This window comes from Spea bombifrons, chromosome 3 (genome assembly GCF_027358695.1).
Source record: "Spea bombifrons isolate aSpeBom1 chromosome 3, aSpeBom1.2.pri, whole genome shotgun sequence".
Taxonomy (NCBI): domain Eukaryota; kingdom Metazoa; phylum Chordata; class Amphibia; order Anura; family Pelobatidae; genus Spea; species Spea bombifrons.
In genome coordinates this window covers 102331724-102348470 of record NC_071089.1, presented here as the reverse complement: position 1 = coordinate 102348470, position 16747 = coordinate 102331724, and the positions used below count along the sequence as shown (strand labels likewise).

Sequence of the window (16747 nt, the reverse complement as noted above, 5' to 3'; positions counted from 1 at the left end):
AAAAATAATCGCAGAATGAGTGTGTATCTGTGTGCGTAGCACATGTGTGCACAACTGGTCGCTGCAGCTGCCATGTGACAGTGACATTAGACAGAGTAAAATAAGTCCCAACAGGCTTTGTGGGTGGTGATCTGATAACGCATGCGATATTACTGAGCAAATCTTCCACGTTGGATTAAAAGGATGAATTTCCAGAGTCAGATGGAGTCGGAAGCGTTAAGAGATAATGTAGCTAATTTGCAGTTTAGGATACGTCACAGAACAGGTTAGCGGAGGAATTGGGTTTTAGCTGTGTGGAGACTCAATGCTCGGGCTAGTAAGCTTCACGCCGCTTTCACTATATTTCAGGTATGAATGGGATGAATACGCTCATTTTTAAATTTGTTTTGATTAAAGTGACATAGGAACGCAGAATTAGAATCTGCTATAAAAACCTTTGAAGAAAAAGTTTCTTTACATTAAATCTCTACCTCTGACCCTCTAATGTTAGATTATGACCTCTTGTCCTTACACTTCTCCTTTGAAATAAACTTCCCTCTTGTACTTTGTTAAATTCCTTTATGTGCTTCAATGTTTCCATTTTCCGTGTGTGTTTTACTTTCCACTTTACCATGTTCCTATTTTGTTTCTACTCACATATTCTACACACATATTTTTGTAAATATTTTATTACATTAATGGCTGCGTGTTGCGTTATTTTGATGGTAAAACCAAATTTACACTGTTATACAGGCTGTACACTCACTACTTTACATTGTAGCAGAGTGTCATTTCTTCAGTGTTATCACATGAAAAGATATAATAAAATATTTACAAAAATGTACTCACTTTTGTGAGATACTGTATATATATATATATATATATATGTACACATATATATATATATATATATATATATATATATATACACACACATACACATACATACACACACACACATTCATACACACACATATATATATACATATATAATGCCTGAGGGATCAAGGGGTAAAAAATGATGAAATTGCCATAGAAGCTAAAGGAATGGCTGACAGCTTTCTTTAGCACTGCACTAGAATTACTTGGCATATTCTTCCTATTTGTTTCTATGTAAAATGACTGATGTAAAAGATGTTACATTAATAGATCGGATTGCGGGTTAAAGTGGAAAACACTATGATAAGGTGGAAATTTGAAAAAAATTATAGGCAGATAAACCCGAGATCCAATTAAGATCAACATGGCAAATGACAAATGATTTAAGTGAATCTGAATGGTGAAGAGTGTGGCAGCTGCAGTTTAATGTTGATAAATGTAACAGAATGCATGTAAAACTCCCAAGTGTGGTCACTCTTCTATCAGTGACAACATTAGAGAGGGACTCGCAAGTAATTATTTCTCAAGATTTAACAGTAAGCGGGCAATGCAATAAAGCACTGGAGAAATGTGAAGGAAAATGTGAGAGCGACCAGCAGTATGAAGATCTCTGGTCAGGTCTCACCTACAGTGTTGTGTACAGTTCAGGAGACCCCGTCCCCAGAAGGATATTGACACACTGGAGAGAGTTCAGAAGAGGGCAACCAAAATGGTGAATGGTTTACAGGATAACAATTATCGGGAAATATTCAATATGCATAAATTAGAGAGGAAATGTTATAGAAACTTAAAAACAGATTTAACAAAAGTACAGAAGGGATGTTTTTTTCAAATGAGGTAGGCCAAGAGGTCATAATCTAAAACTAGAGGGTCAGAGGTTTAGATGTAATGTATGGAAGTTTTACTTTATTGAGCTGGTGGTAGATGAACGGAACAGCCTCCCAGCAGAAGTGGTAGAGGCTAACACAGTGAGGAAATTTAAACATGAATGAGACAGGCTTGAAGCGATCCTGAATCTAAGGCCAGACTAGACGGGTCGAATGGTTCTTATCTGCCGTCACATTCTATTTTGTCAGTATTTCAATGATGTGATATGTCAGACCTATGCTTCCCATTGGTTACAGAAGCCTGGCTTCCCCTGTATTCCAAGAACAAAAAAAGAATATTCATCTGGGAGCCACTACGGACATTCCTAACGTGTGATCCTTCTCCCCCAGTCCTGACAGCTCTGTGGCACAGACTTGAATTAAACCAAACCCAGAACTCTGTATAACCAGCACCATATCTCCGCAAGCAAGGACCACAAGCTTATTTCCATGAAACGTTTTAAGTGATTTCAAATTTTTGACAGAGGCCCGGAGGTACAGAGAAGGAGAAAAAAAAACTGGACAGAGGAAGCATGCATTTATTAAAAACAAACGACCGCGTGCAAAGAGAGCGAGTATTGTGACCTTACAAATCAGGAACATCTCTGTACGCTGGCAAACCAATATATGTACACGTCGCTATGTAGTTATGTGGGGCAAGAAAAAGAAAAAACTATTGTAATAAAGCCTCTTTGCTTAACAAGAATGGCTAGATATGTATATACGATAGTGACAAATTCTATCTTCTGCACGAGTCAAATATCCTGAATCCTAGTGCCTTGCCTCAGAGATCCTTCATAAAAACTGTCAGCCCCCAAGTTATTAACAGTAATGGGGGGAAAAAAGCTGAATATTTGCCAGGTTTTCCGGGATTCTACAGAAGGAGTTCCGTGAAGTAGTAGGGTGGCCCTAGATCCACCTCCTTCCCTTAAGCAGACACCCAAACCTGTTTAACAGGCTTCCAGGCCATCGGTACGTTGGATGCCACCTGGGCATTTGTGAGTTGTCAAAACATCCTTAAACCAAGAGATTTAGTTATCTGGATGTCACCGAGTTTCCCTCTGCCACTTTGAGGGTTAAAACCCAGGACTGTAGTATGAGTGCAAGACAGGACCAGTCACCAAAAGCTGGAAATAAACGCTGCTCTCAGGGAGTGTTTTCCTTGAGATCAGATGACGGCGAAGCACAGAACGTCAAATGTTCTTAATTCCTCTGCCAAAGTCAAGTCAAAGCTCGTCAGTCAGGGCAGGGCTCGCAGATCTCAGTGAGGTTCTTGGGAAGAAAGCCAGTTACACATCAAACTGTTCCACTAACCTGAGAGCTGGCTGGAGCTTTAAAGCTAGCGATGTAGTCTTAAAAAACAAATGGCCGCACTGTAACTCGTAGATGTACATTTCTCTTATAGGCATAGCACAAATCTCAGAGGACCCTTCTATATGCTGGTATCAAAATAAATATTTTAGTGTTGTTGTTCGATAATAACAAATATAAAACAAATCTTATGGTCATGGGCAAAAAAAAGTAAAGCAGACAGTTGTGTAACCACGCAACTTTGGGCATTAGGATAGAACTTTAATGGGGGGGGGGCAACCATAGTCTATCTTTCAGTGCGATTGGATGGTTTGACACAGAGATGGACTGACTGGTTTCCCATCGCTTTCGCTTGTGTAGCTTCATTGTCTCTATGGTAGGATAAAACGGCAACATCTAAATGTGCCCTCAGCCACTGCTATAGTAAATGGGAAACAAAAAAGTGGAGGCAAAATCTTTAACATCAGGGCAGTGATCTAATCGCTCCTTCTTTGCGGATCACCAGGGTGAAGGCTATAAATGGTCCGCAGGGTCTATGGTTATTCCACTGCATCCAAACACAGAGGCATTTAGATTTTAAAATAAAGTTAAAGGCCAACAGATACATTTCAGATACCTTGTATACCAACCTTCTGAGACCCATCGACTGCTTAATGGAGGTTAGGTTGCCGAACAAAGTTAATTGTGCAAATGACCACGCATACAATATTTTTATCTAGTGTACTATGTGTATATACAACACACTAAACACCACCTAATAATCTGCACTGTGTTACTACATAAGCTAAAGGCAAACTTGTATTTACTTATAGGACATAATAGTAGAGTTGGTTAAGTGGTTTACATGGGAAGCACCATTTGTGTAATAAATAACATGCCAGTCTCGGTCTGCCACAATGTACCTGAAGATCACATCTAAAAGCAGCAGGATAGAGTTGTCTGGATGTATTGAAGCACTCACTATGTTTATCTGTTTATACACACAGTATCAGTGTCTCATGGAATCCGGAAGATTCCGGGACGCAGTACAGTGAAACGGTTGCTGGCACAAGCTGCAGCCTGACCTCGCTCCACCAATCACACTCCCGCTGGCCAAATGTCCAGACTATCGCTAGATTCCAACACCTATCACCATCCTCAATATAACCCAAGAAGCTGGCTTGGGAATGATAAGCAGCGCAATAACAGCTGGTGGCCCATTGTTTACGCATGCCTAGGTTAAGCTCTGGGTGATGTATGAGATTTCATCGAGGATTATCTCAATTTTTTTTTTTATTACCTTTCCCTATGAGGACACCGATTTTGGAGTCCAGCTTCTCAGCAGGGTTGCAGCTCCTGGATACGAGTTTTAAGACAGGCAGGAAGGGTCGGACGTCGCAAAGCCGTCGCGTCTCGTCTTCCAGCTCTTCGAGGACAGCAGTTTGGTTAACACATTCGAACATGTAAGAGTCAATCTCCAGGAGGAGATGGTAGAGAGGGTAATTTTGTGCATGCATCCATAGGAGCTGTGAAGAGATAAATCCCAAATTACAAGCAATACAATTAACAATGAGGTTGTGCTCCCTTGCAATAGCTGGAGTATGACTTGATATTCCAGTTTTCACCTCACAAATAACAAGTGGAGTTTAGCAGCCATTCAACACATAGAGCGGATGCAATCTCTGGGTCCCGTCACCCAGCAGGCCCAGTCTTTAGGTACGTACTGGGCTTCATCCATTCCCATAATGTACCAGGACTCAGAATGTCTAGTTCATGGTCCAATACCCCAGGCAGCACCAAGTTCACAAACATATTTTCTTTCTTACCTGCTTAATTTGTGATATAGATGCATCCCGAGGCACATCCATCTGTACATAAATCCCAGTGGGAAGTAGGATGTCCACAGAAACATCTGTAGGGAGCTGTGCATCCGCTGCCCAGATGTCCATGGGGTCCGACACAGCGGGAGGCATCTTACAATGTTGGGTACTACCTGTGAAACATGATCCTATAGGAAGAAAAGAGGATTTACCGAATCAGTCGTGAAAAACATGCAGTGCATTGCTGAATGTTGAATCAGTAATGTGTTGATGATATAAAAACTACCATTATTTGTGCTCGAGTTCTTCCTTTCAACAGCATCTTTATTTCCGGAAACACTTTTGCACTCTATCCACTGTAATGCACTAAAACAAAAGTGTACTAATCATCTTGAAGTACATTGGTTAATGTGCCTGTCAATCACCACCCAAGGATGACGGGTCTTCAGTTAAACAGGAGAGCAGCATATGTCGTATTCCTGCACTGTACAGAGAGTGTGCAAGCAGCCTGGGTGCCATCGGCATCACCTCCCATTTATTTCAGCATTAGTAAACACATTCACACATGGACTTTGTGCTGGCACGAGTTGTGACGTAATCCTGATGAATGTAGCAGATAATGCATGTACAATGCTGGAGAGCACGCTCATAAACTACAGATTACAGTCTAGAGTTAATAGCGCAACAGACTAACAGTGAAAGAGGCATTTTAGAAAGTCTTTGTCGTATATACACTGAAGGAAAAAATTATTTGATCCCCTGCTGATTTTGTATGTTTGCCCACTGACAAAGACATGATCAGTCTATAATTTTTATGGTGGGTTTATTTGAACAGTGAGAAACAGAATAACAACAAAAAAATCCAGAATAACACATTCCTCGGTCTGGGGCTCCATGCAAGATCTCACCTCGTGGAGTTTCAATGATCACGAGAACGGTGAGGAATCAGCCCAGAACTACAAGGGAGGATCTTGTCAGTGATCGCAAGGCAGCTGGGACCATAGTCACCAAGAAAACAATTGGTAAAATTCTATGCCGTGAAGGACTGAAATCCTGCAGCCCCTGCAAGGTCCCCCTGCTCAAGAAAGCACATGTATAGGCCCGTCTGAAGTTTGCCAATGAACATCTGAATGATTCAGAGGAGAACTGGGTGAAAGTGTTGTTGTCAGATGAGACCAAAATCAATCTATTTGGCATCAACTCAACGCCATGTTTGGAGGAGGAGGAATGCTGCCTATGACCCCAAGAAAACCATCCCCACATCAAACATGGAGGTGGAAACATTATACTTTGGGCGTGTTTTTCTCCTAAGGGGATAGGACAACTTCACTGTATCAAAGGGACAATGGATGGGGCCCATGTACCGTCAAATCTTGGGTGAGAACCTCCTTCCCTCAGCCAGGGCATTGAAAATGGGTAGTGGATGGGTATTCCAGCATGACAATGACCCAAAACACATGGCCAAGGCAACAAAGGAGTGGCTCAAGAAGAAGCACATTAAGGTCCTGGAGTGGCCTAGCCAGTCTCCAGACCTTAATCCCATAGAAAATCTGTGGAGGGAGCTGAGGGTTCGAGTTGCCAAACCTCAGCCTCCAAACCTTAATGACTTGGAGAGGACGTCCTGAAATGTGTGCAAAGCTGGTGGCCAACTACAAGAAACTTCTGACCTCTGTGATTGCCAACAAGTGTTTTGCCACCAAGTACTAAGTCATGTTTTGCAAAAGGGTCAAATACTTATTTCATAGAGTAAAATGCAAATCAATTCTAACTTATTTGAAATGCGTTATTGTGGATTTTTTGTTGTTATTCTGTCTCTCACTGTTCAAATAAAAAATAATAGACTGATCATGTCTTTGTCAGTGGGCAAACGTACAAAACCAGCAGGGAATCAAATAATTAAATCCTTCACTGTAAGACTGATACAATTCTATGCATTAAATGAACCCAGCGAAGCCTCCCCAATAACTGCTGTTCACTATAGCAGCAGTAATGAGTCTTGCATTTAAAAGCAGTTTCTCAAAGCTTCTGGCTGCCCCGGCATGGTAGAGGTTAACATGTCACGCAGCTATGAAGCAATACTAATAATATCACTTCCCCTAATTGTGTACAACAATAAACAAGATCATGTCAGCTGCACAGAACTGACATTGTCCAAGAATAAAAGGCAGGGAGGCGTCTTGGGCTCAGGCCAGGATCCCACAGAGGCAGAGCTCACAAAATACGGGAGAGACAGGAGGCCGACAGGACGAGAGACATCACTCTACAAAAGAGTGTGCGAGTCTGATGTGACAAAACAGAGGCTTGAAACAGGAACACAACTAAGACAAGGCACAGACAGAACAACGCTGTATGGGACTCGGTGTAAACAGATTACGTAACAGGAACACAAAACCAGCTCCATACCTACTATAAAGCCTAAAAGGGTAATCCAGGTTGTTACCTTACTGCCCCATGAAACGGCCTCTCCGGATAAACAATAACGAGCACTCTAAATGCCAGCCTGTGCCAAAAAATCTCTTGCCCACCAAGACATGAGGTCACTGCAGTGACCACTGGGTAAAAAGCATCAGGCAGCCATTGTCCTGAGCCAAACGCCTGTAGGATGCAGAGTGGATGGTGATCAGCATCTGTCAGGGGGATACCGTGGCGGCTCCTGGGCAGATAATTCTGTGGAGGTCACCTTGGGTGAATCCCTTCCACATGTTTCAGGATTTTGGTCGGTGCGTGTAGCGGCTTCTCCTGCCGGTGCAGGGAGGCATTGTGCAGTACCTGCTTGTTACATAACTCCCAAGAAAGACTAAAAATGGCTGTGTGAAAATTCACACAGAGCTCTCAGAGCGCGGCTAGCGGCACAAGCAGCTTCCTATGGTAACCCTTACGATGCCTGCAGGGACAGTCAGCTGCCAACATGAGTAGGACTCACCGAACACATATAACCACCCTGCACACGGAGCTAATAGACACAGCATGTTAAATGCATGTAATTCTTCTCACGTTTAATGATTCAGAATTAGACTAATAAGTGACTACTGGGGATTTTCAACAGCCATTCTTGAATATCATGTCCTGATCAACAATAAGACTTTGCCTGCTCTAGATGTATAGGTCGGGTACATTAAACCAACAGAGATGGAAGTCAATTAGAGGACTGTCTCTATAAGCGAGGCTGGTCCCCCTGTCCTAGCCAGCCCCCTCCCTACCATAATCTGTTCACTTTGGGCTATAGACAAATTCATGACCTTCACATATGGCAAAAGACATGCTAGAAAGGGCTTTCTTACAACGACTGGCACTTCTTATGCCAAATAACATCAAGCCCATCACAGGAGCCAAGGTCTCTTTTCAGCCCATTTTCTGCTATTTTTTTAATGAAATTATATATACTGCATCCCGCATATTGTGAACTCCTGACAGTAATGCTAAAAAAAAAACTGAGATACAGAGTAAGGACAGGAGTGCTGACCTTGCAACATCAGAAGAACCTATAAAGACATTAACGGAAACCTATGAAGAACTGCCTTTCTGTCTGCTAAATTTGACTTTTTCCCCTTTACATCAGCACAGAGGAGGAGCCTAGCGGATCTACCCAGTGTTTCCATGGAATTATGCCACAATGTCAAAAATACATTTAAAAATAATCCATGTTCCATTTAGTTGGTAATCAAAAGGGTGACAGCAGTACCTGTATAGTTAAAAAACACTTACAATGTAGGTCAAAATGGTCAACTTAGACCTTTTTTTTGAAAAATCTGCAGTTCTTTAAATACATTTGAACATATTTTCGCTTTTGTGTCAATTTAGTCACATATGGGAAGGTCATGAATTTGTCAATAGATTTACACATCATGCTCGGTTTGTAGATGAGATATATGACCCTTTTAAGACAAGCAATCTAGTCTTTAATGTAACTATCGACGGACAGTTCAGTGTCTCTCTCACATCATTTTAAGATGGCAGAGAACTTCTTTCTTCGCGTATACAAAGAACCAATGCTAATCCCGCCGTTGAAAGGAGCAGTCAAGCCCAACATTTTTTATGGATCAGTGAATTAAGCTCAGCCTTGTAATACGCAAAGCGTTTCACTGACTGTGGCTGCCACCTGGCCAGTCAGGAGTGCTGGGTGTCTGCTCCGCTGGTGCAATGGGGGAGGCATTTAGCCATTAAGCATACTGGTTCTAAGAAACATTTTCTGAAACTTACCAAGATTTTGGTGGGTGGTGAGGAACCACGGTGTGCGAAGGTGTTCACTATATTCCTAGCGCTGATAAACGTGTAAGTGTGTGTCAGCGGAAGCAGAAGTCGCAGGAAGAAGGATAACTGGGCTGAAGCCGGCAGCTGAGGCGCTTGGGGTTTTTGTTACAGGTGATTGGTGTTAGATAGTTTATAAGCTAAAATAAATAGGAAACAGTTACAGCAGAAGCTGCGGCCACATGTTCCGAGGAAGTCATTACAATGAGCTATTACTCCAGATAAGTATCACACGGACCTTAATGACCAATGTCTAGCTGCTTTATAACCCCAGATGTACAAATAGCAGCTCCAGCTGTTTCAATACAGATATCCTTCTATCCATCCGACCCCTCACAACAACCATACCCTCTAAAGCCACTTCTATGTGGACCTGTCACGCTTCACGGATGATTCCAGGACACGCATGGTGGCCATTAACATAACCTTTGGTGAATTAAACCCAATGTCCTCCAAGCACATTGAATATACATCAAGATTGCTGTATAAATCTTCCACAGGGAATATTTAGTCACATATGTATCTGTATAAGTAATATGAATGCGTAATAATATAACAGAATTTATTATTATTTTTTTATCAGTTTTGTCTGTTTGGGGGCCCTTTGGTGATGTTAGAATTTGACAATTTGCCAAATAATACTGAACAAACCACACAAACTGAGCGAATTATATCCCAAAGGTCACAAGGAGTCAAACCACACGATCCCATGGATAAAACACCCCAACCGCACTAGTGTAAACTTGAGCTGATTAGTTCTCTCATCTACAAATAAACAGGTCAAACGGTATATATATATATATATATATATATATATATATATATATATGTTCATATGAGCGATGCCTGACAGCAGCTTTTTAACTCCTGAGCAATTATCATTGGAGAATTGAGACATTTAGTACATACCGGTATCTCTCATATTTGTACCGAATGCAATGAGAATGCACAAAATACCTTAAGGGATTCATACAATGTGAACATTTTGTACATCACACAATACCGTGACCAATGAAGGATCAGAAGAAAAAAAAAGTACCATATGTAGAGAATACATAAGTATTAGCAGGCCTGGAAGTACTAGAGTTACAGTTTGGGATGACACAATTGGTGTGCATTGTTTCAAAGACTTTTTGTATAATTTTTATGCACCAATATTTTATCAGATGACTCTTTTGTGTGAAGATCCGTATTTTTTCAGATGTGGAACGAGTTATCACCAAAGATTGTTTATGGCCTGTTCTTTCTTTTTGGATAAAATGTCCAGTAAAATAGCCAACTCAGCATGATACGTGAAGTTCAGCTTAAAAAGACCATAAGCACCAAACTAAATCTACATTAGGGAAACAAGGATGGGCTCAATTAGAACGCAGGGGAAAAATAATAACCAGTATTGAATTTAACCCCTTAATGACAAAGCCCGTACATGTACGGGCTCAAAATGCATTGTTTTCAATGGGTTTAGGGACCGCCCATTGTCCTTAAGGGGTTAAACAACATTTCTAAGTGGACTCAAGCAGTATTTTGTTAGTTCTAATAACTAATGCATAGTATGTTCCAGTGAACCCTTATTAAGTGCTTTAACCCTTTATGTGTGTACATGTGTATATGTGAAGGCAGGGTGACAGGACTTGCTAAAGTAATTCAATCAAAAGAGTCATTGTTATTATCGGCCGTGAAGGAAGGTTTTTGTGGTTTGCAAAGGAAAATGCCTTAAAAATGAATAAATTGCTATGATGTGTTTTGAGATGGTTAACTTTTTGTGAGCATATCATCCAAGTGCCCCTGTTTAGGAGGTGCAGTCCCGGTTTTCCAGGAGCTTGGAATATTTGGTTTGTATCAGTGTATCGCGGTGTTCTACAAAGACTTGTCGGTTCTGCTGTTTGCGTAGCAGACGCCATAGAACACTTTAACAAATGGTTCACTGGTTTCACAACAAATCTGTGGAACTGTTAATTAGGGCCAATAACAGGACAACTAAGTCCATGTAAAAGTGTTAGCATTGTTCAGTTTGAAAGCTTCTGCAACCGCTACCATCCAGGTGATAGGACTCACATGGACCAGAATCCACAAGCGGATGCCAACTTACAGAACCCTCTGCCATTGAGTACTAAAGCAACAGCTTGAGGCCCAGCCTCCAACACAAGTAGAAACTCATCAAAACGAGATGTGAACGAAAATTGCAGTTTATAGAATTATGTCGAATGAATTAGTCCTGCGAGGTGGACTATGCTGTCTGGTCAGACGTCTGCACCCAGAAATGCACATTGCTGCTGGGTGAGCAAAGGAGAGACACGAATGGTTAATTTCTTGGGGCCTCATCCTGTAACATTATATATAATGTGTGCGCTTTTCCACTATCTATTAGATTACAAGCCCTCCTAGACTTTTCCTCCTGTAAATCCAAATTGTTACGCCAAGCACTACTGATGCACGGTTTACGTATTGCACAGAATTGTGGAATATGATGGCGCTATATAAATGAATACATAATAATAGTAATATATGGCAAGGTTCTAGTTGAGTGTGTATGAAGTAGAGGAGAAAGCCTCAGTTCAGAGTCATGGAGCTAACTCGGCATTTTCATGCGCACATCCTGGTTCACTCCGGTTATTTCTAATCTCGCGTCAATCAGATCTCTGCATTTCTAAAAGCAGCCAACAGAGAAATGGCGACCTCTCAAGCCACAGGATCCAGGTCTTTTGTTACCGGATCAAAGCTGCAGAGATCAAACGGCACGCTGATTTCTCAATTTGGACACAGCTTGTCAGCGGAGCTAATTGGTTGCAGGAAAACGTAGAAAGTCACCGAACAATGATTAGATGAGATACATAATATTACTCAGTAACTGCCTATTTCCTATGGATTGTGCTTCGGCTATTTATAGCAGGAAAGTGCATAGGGAAGAATAAAAAAAACACTACTCTTAACAAATGCCATTTAATTATCTAACTGCCTAATTGCGGCTATGATTAAAGATACGATGACACACGTCACATGGGCGGAAAGGAAAAGACTAAAAATAATTAAAATGCTTTTTTTCAAATTTGCTGAAAGATGGTCAGATTCCTATACTGTATATTTAGTTCAGTGGCTTCCAACTGCATTTACTTTTTTCTTACTCAATGTAATAAAAAATACATTATTTTCTATAAATTACAGAACTCCAAGTGCCACCCAACCAGTATGAATAATGGTGAGTAAATTCCTTAACAAATGCTAACTGGGGTTGTTAAGGCAGTAGCAAAAATAACTCAGAAAACCTTATTTAGTGGCTAAAACACATGTTCATTTTGTTATTTTCAATCAACAGGGGGATATAACCCGGTGCATTTTTCTGCATATTACAACCCAAACCAACCTCAACATTTTATCATCATATCAGGCAATGACGAAAGTACCATCATTAAAATATTGGGTTTCAAACCACATCTGGAATGCCACTGTCCAGAATATGTTTTGAAGTTTACTTTAGTCTGATTCAGCTTCCAATAAAAATCTAAATTACAAAAAAATACTAGGTTTGAAGGATTACAATTATCCAGCTTGGGCAAAGCAAAACCCCTGCCAGATGGTCATGATCTGCCACAGGAAATATTTCATTAGCTTCATAAGGCAAACATCACAAAACCAAGTATTACAAACTGGCTCTAGAATTCTCCCTGGGAAAGATGATAAAATAGAAATATAAACATTATGGAGCTCTCTGGCTCCATCTGATATATCTCTAATGGTTTTCAACTGACCTTTCATACTAACTGGATGATCTTATTAAATATAGTATCATGGATGCTGGATGACAAGAACCATTTTTTTTTAAAAAAGTTTATCACCCAAGCTCCATCACAATTAAAACAAAACAAAGTTAAAAAGGGCACCAATACCTACATTTCAAAACTATTCATATATGAAAAAGATGTTCACTGCAGAAGGAACTTACATACGTGTCACATGTACATAGTAATACACAAAAAAAATCTCCTTACGTTGTGCATATATGTGCAAGCACAGCCTGCCTGAGGATGAAAATTGGCTCTGGCACTTTAAGGCCAGTGGCCGCTTTAGAACAGGCAGCTGCATGCCATGCACTTTCACTCTTGTATGGTGTGGCCACCGGTATCCAGCTGTCTGCCGCTCACTGAAAAAACAGACCTGCTGCTCAAGTGTAAAGGTAAGTGACCGGTGCACTAGTTTGCCAGATGGCTAGTCTGGGCCTGATTATTGTCTATATGACTACTGAACTTATTATACAGCTACATGTATGCTATGTTCCCTTTATTATACTGGAATGCTCTAAATAAATAAAAATATACATACACATACGGAAATGTATACAAGGGAAAAAAATTACTAAATTCCGAAAACTCAGATGCTACAAAGCAGAAGACGGATGCTTTCCTGTAATAATTGAGGACATGGAAGAATGCAACAAGGCAGAAAGTTTGAAGGCCCTCTTGTGGGAGGCATGAGCTGCTGAAGCAACTGGAATCAGAAGACACGGTCGTAGACATTAATCCGGAAAGACTGCAGAACAGGAGCACTAGGAGCTCCTTCAAACACAATCAAGAATGTGTGAAGTTCTTGACAACAGACAGCTCTTTTATCTTCGGAGCCTGTGAACAAGTGACAAAACCAACAATGTAGAGAAGTGAAGAGAGACCGGGGGAGTCTTGAGGGAGGGCAGGAAGGAGAGCAGGGCTATAAACCACGTATAGTGCTACAGCTATTTCATCAGGTAGCCATGACTCCTAGATTTCTAGGCCACTTGGGTCCTCCAAACATTTTGTCTGTCCAAATTGTCATGTGATACACTACATGTTATGGTCTGTTGCCCCATGGTACGGTGTGGTGGAATATGATGGTGCTATACAAAATCTCTATGGATGTAGTACTTTGTGGCTCCTCAAAAACTATCAAGATGGCTTCCAGACTTGTCAGGTTTCTAACATCTACACTAATTTGTCCAACCCTGTCTCAGAGGGCTTCTTTTTTTTTCATAGAGAAAATGTACGAATGTAGCCAGCAGTATGTACGTTATTATTGTGCTGATACTTAACATCATTATACAATGTAGCTCATTATCCGTGTGTAGACACAGTATCATCCCCTATCATCATCATATACAAATGATATCTGCCTCTGGGTATATAGCACAATTATACAGTGTAGCATGGTACAATCAGATACATACAACGGAATACATTCATTTTCTGTGTGTAAGTGTTCTCTATCGCTATACAATGCAGCATGTTAAGTATCAATGTACAACAAGTATTCTCATCAAATTGATACTCATCGCTTTCATACAATTCATCCTGTTCTGTATCAGCGTACGATACTCTTCTCAAGCGGTGCAGAGACACGGGGTGGTGTCTCATACTTGAGGGGGCAGAAGAATTGTCTTTGCTGAGCAAGATTTTCAGGAGGAAGAAATAGACGTGACTCATTGATGTATTTTTCCTAGTTTTGTTTTTTTGGACAGGAGAGCTGAGTGAGAGAGCTTAACACATTGTCCGGTCACAGCGTCACGCTGGTGACATTACAAACCTCAGTCCTAAAATTGGAAGTCGGGTGGTCACGAGCTGTGGGTGTGAAACTGAGTCACAGTGGAAAGCAGGAGCTTGGATTTGGTGTCTTAACCCTTCTGCAGCCAGAAGCCAGAGGCTGGCAGCACCATCCAAGGAAAGTCTGTCCCTTCTTATGTTATTCTTCATAATTCGTCTCACTTAAACTTCAGATAAACCAGTGCTTATCTCAAATGGGCTTAGCTTAATGGGAGTTTCACTTCCACAACAGCAGGAGAATTGATTGTTAAACTAAAAAAAATCTTCAGAAGTTACCATTCAGTAATTCCCCCTTTAACCGCCTCTGATGCGGCTCTCTGTAATGGTTTGCCAGAGAAGGAGTTAAGTCTACAAGTGGCAAACACTTAAGCTGCTAAGTGGTGCTTATGGTCGTAAATATGTGGGCATTTCCAAATACGTGCGCTCAGCACAATAAGAGGAAATGCTGTATTCCAGACATAATACTACTGGGACAATAATCCCAAGCAATGCCCTTACCCACCAACATAATTCCTCCTGTGGACAGAGATCGTTAACGCAGGAATTTAACTACTAGTTCTAAATTCAGAGGCCAACGAAAAAAAAACATAAAAACACAGGAGAACATATTCTCAGGATGGGGTCAATAAGCAGGCGGCCAAGGATGTTATTCAGGATATAGATATTATTCAGGATATAGATGATAGATGCCGGGGGTTACTCTAGGGACTCTCGGGTCCACTTCTTTAGAAAGACTGTAATCTGGTGAGATCAGTTTTAAAACTTTAGGTGAGTCTTCCCCCCGAATGTAAGTAAAAGTGTATGCAGTGACGGCTCATTACTGGTGCCAGACACACGACAGCAAACAGCTTACTGAGCCACGGAAAGAGTATATAGAAAGAGCCATTCCTGCGTCCCTGTAACTGCTCATCATTCACTGACCTCCACGGCTCTTCACATTACGCAACAAAGCCACAAAGGAAACCCATGTAACAAATGTTTACTGTTTGGTCATTCTTAAAACACCAGCATTTTCTGCAACCTTCACTGTAAAACTGGATGCTGCTTTATACGTCACATCTACATCCGGTCCCTGTTCCTCCTAAGGTAGGGTGGGGGGGTTTTTTGTTGTTTTTTTTTTAGAAAATACTTAAAAAGAAAAAAAAAACATGACTAATGGAGAAGGAAGACCCTTCACAATATAAATTTCAGGATCCATCCAGCTTATGCCTCACCAAGCCTAATAGGTGGTAGATGTTCTTACTGACCAGGGCCTTAGCCTTGTTAGCCCCAGGGAGGGATTTTCCAGAATGACCCCCAAGGAAAGTAATAAGTTGGATTCCCAGGTTCCCCAGAGCCGGTTCAGTGCTGCCCCTGTAGGCCCTCGCTGGGCTCCAGCACATGCAGCATCTACAGCATCCGCCCCACATTACCTTCCAGTTTATCAGTCTTCGTGGCTCTTCCGGTAATCAATGTCTATCTGTAACAGCTCTTGCACCTTAGCCAGGCCTAGCAGGGTGCCTACTCAGCAAGTATATTTGTCTCATAAGTTCTAATAACATCCATATACACATTAAACTTAGAATTTGACATCAGATAGGAACCATTCGGCCCATCTATTCTGCCTGTTTTAAAGACATGTCTGCTTATAACTATATGATATGTATTAAATGCTGGAATCCTTTTCACATAACCAGCGACATTCTAACTTTGGAAGGAATTTAAAGGCACCTGGACTATCCTAAGATGACACCACAAATAAAAGCAAAGCCACCCAAAAGGGTTTCATGATTTAGGCAAATCCATAACGTTTAACCTTTTTTTAATGTAACACTGAAGCAAATAACAGTGTGTTTCACTTTCATTTTCTCACGCTACACGCTTAACTGGATAACACGGAGAATCTACCCTCCCTCCTCAAATTCCTTGTAGCAGCCTTAGGACAGAGAAAACACATGCCCGACGCATTTCACTTAAGAGTCTCGCTTCAGAACCCAGCTGCTTGTCAGCCGGATGACGCACTCTGTACCCCGATCTTTAAAGGCAATCAGCCATGAAGTACATTTTCCAAACTTTTCCATTTCCTTTTTACATCTGCTACATTATTAGCCATTTTATGCTA

General features: G+C 41.2%; 1 protein-coding gene across 2 annotated transcripts in view; it reads right to left on the bottom strand.

Moving 5' to 3' along the window:
• Positions 1-16747, bottom strand: part of PIK3CB (phosphatidylinositol-4,5-bisphosphate 3-kinase catalytic subunit beta) — a 66131-nt gene that overhangs the window by 23146 nt on the left and 26238 nt on the right. For both annotated transcript variants that reach the window (XM_053460179.1, XM_053460180.1), the window contains 2 exons: positions 4841-5022; positions 4315-4540 (listed from right to left, as the gene is read on the bottom strand). In XM_053460179.1, coding sequence (XP_053316154.1) covers positions 4315-4540; positions 4841-4987 — 373 coding nt within the window. In that variant the 5' untranslated portion in view covers positions 4988-5022. The remainder of the gene's footprint in view (positions 1-4314; positions 4541-4840; positions 5023-16747) is intronic.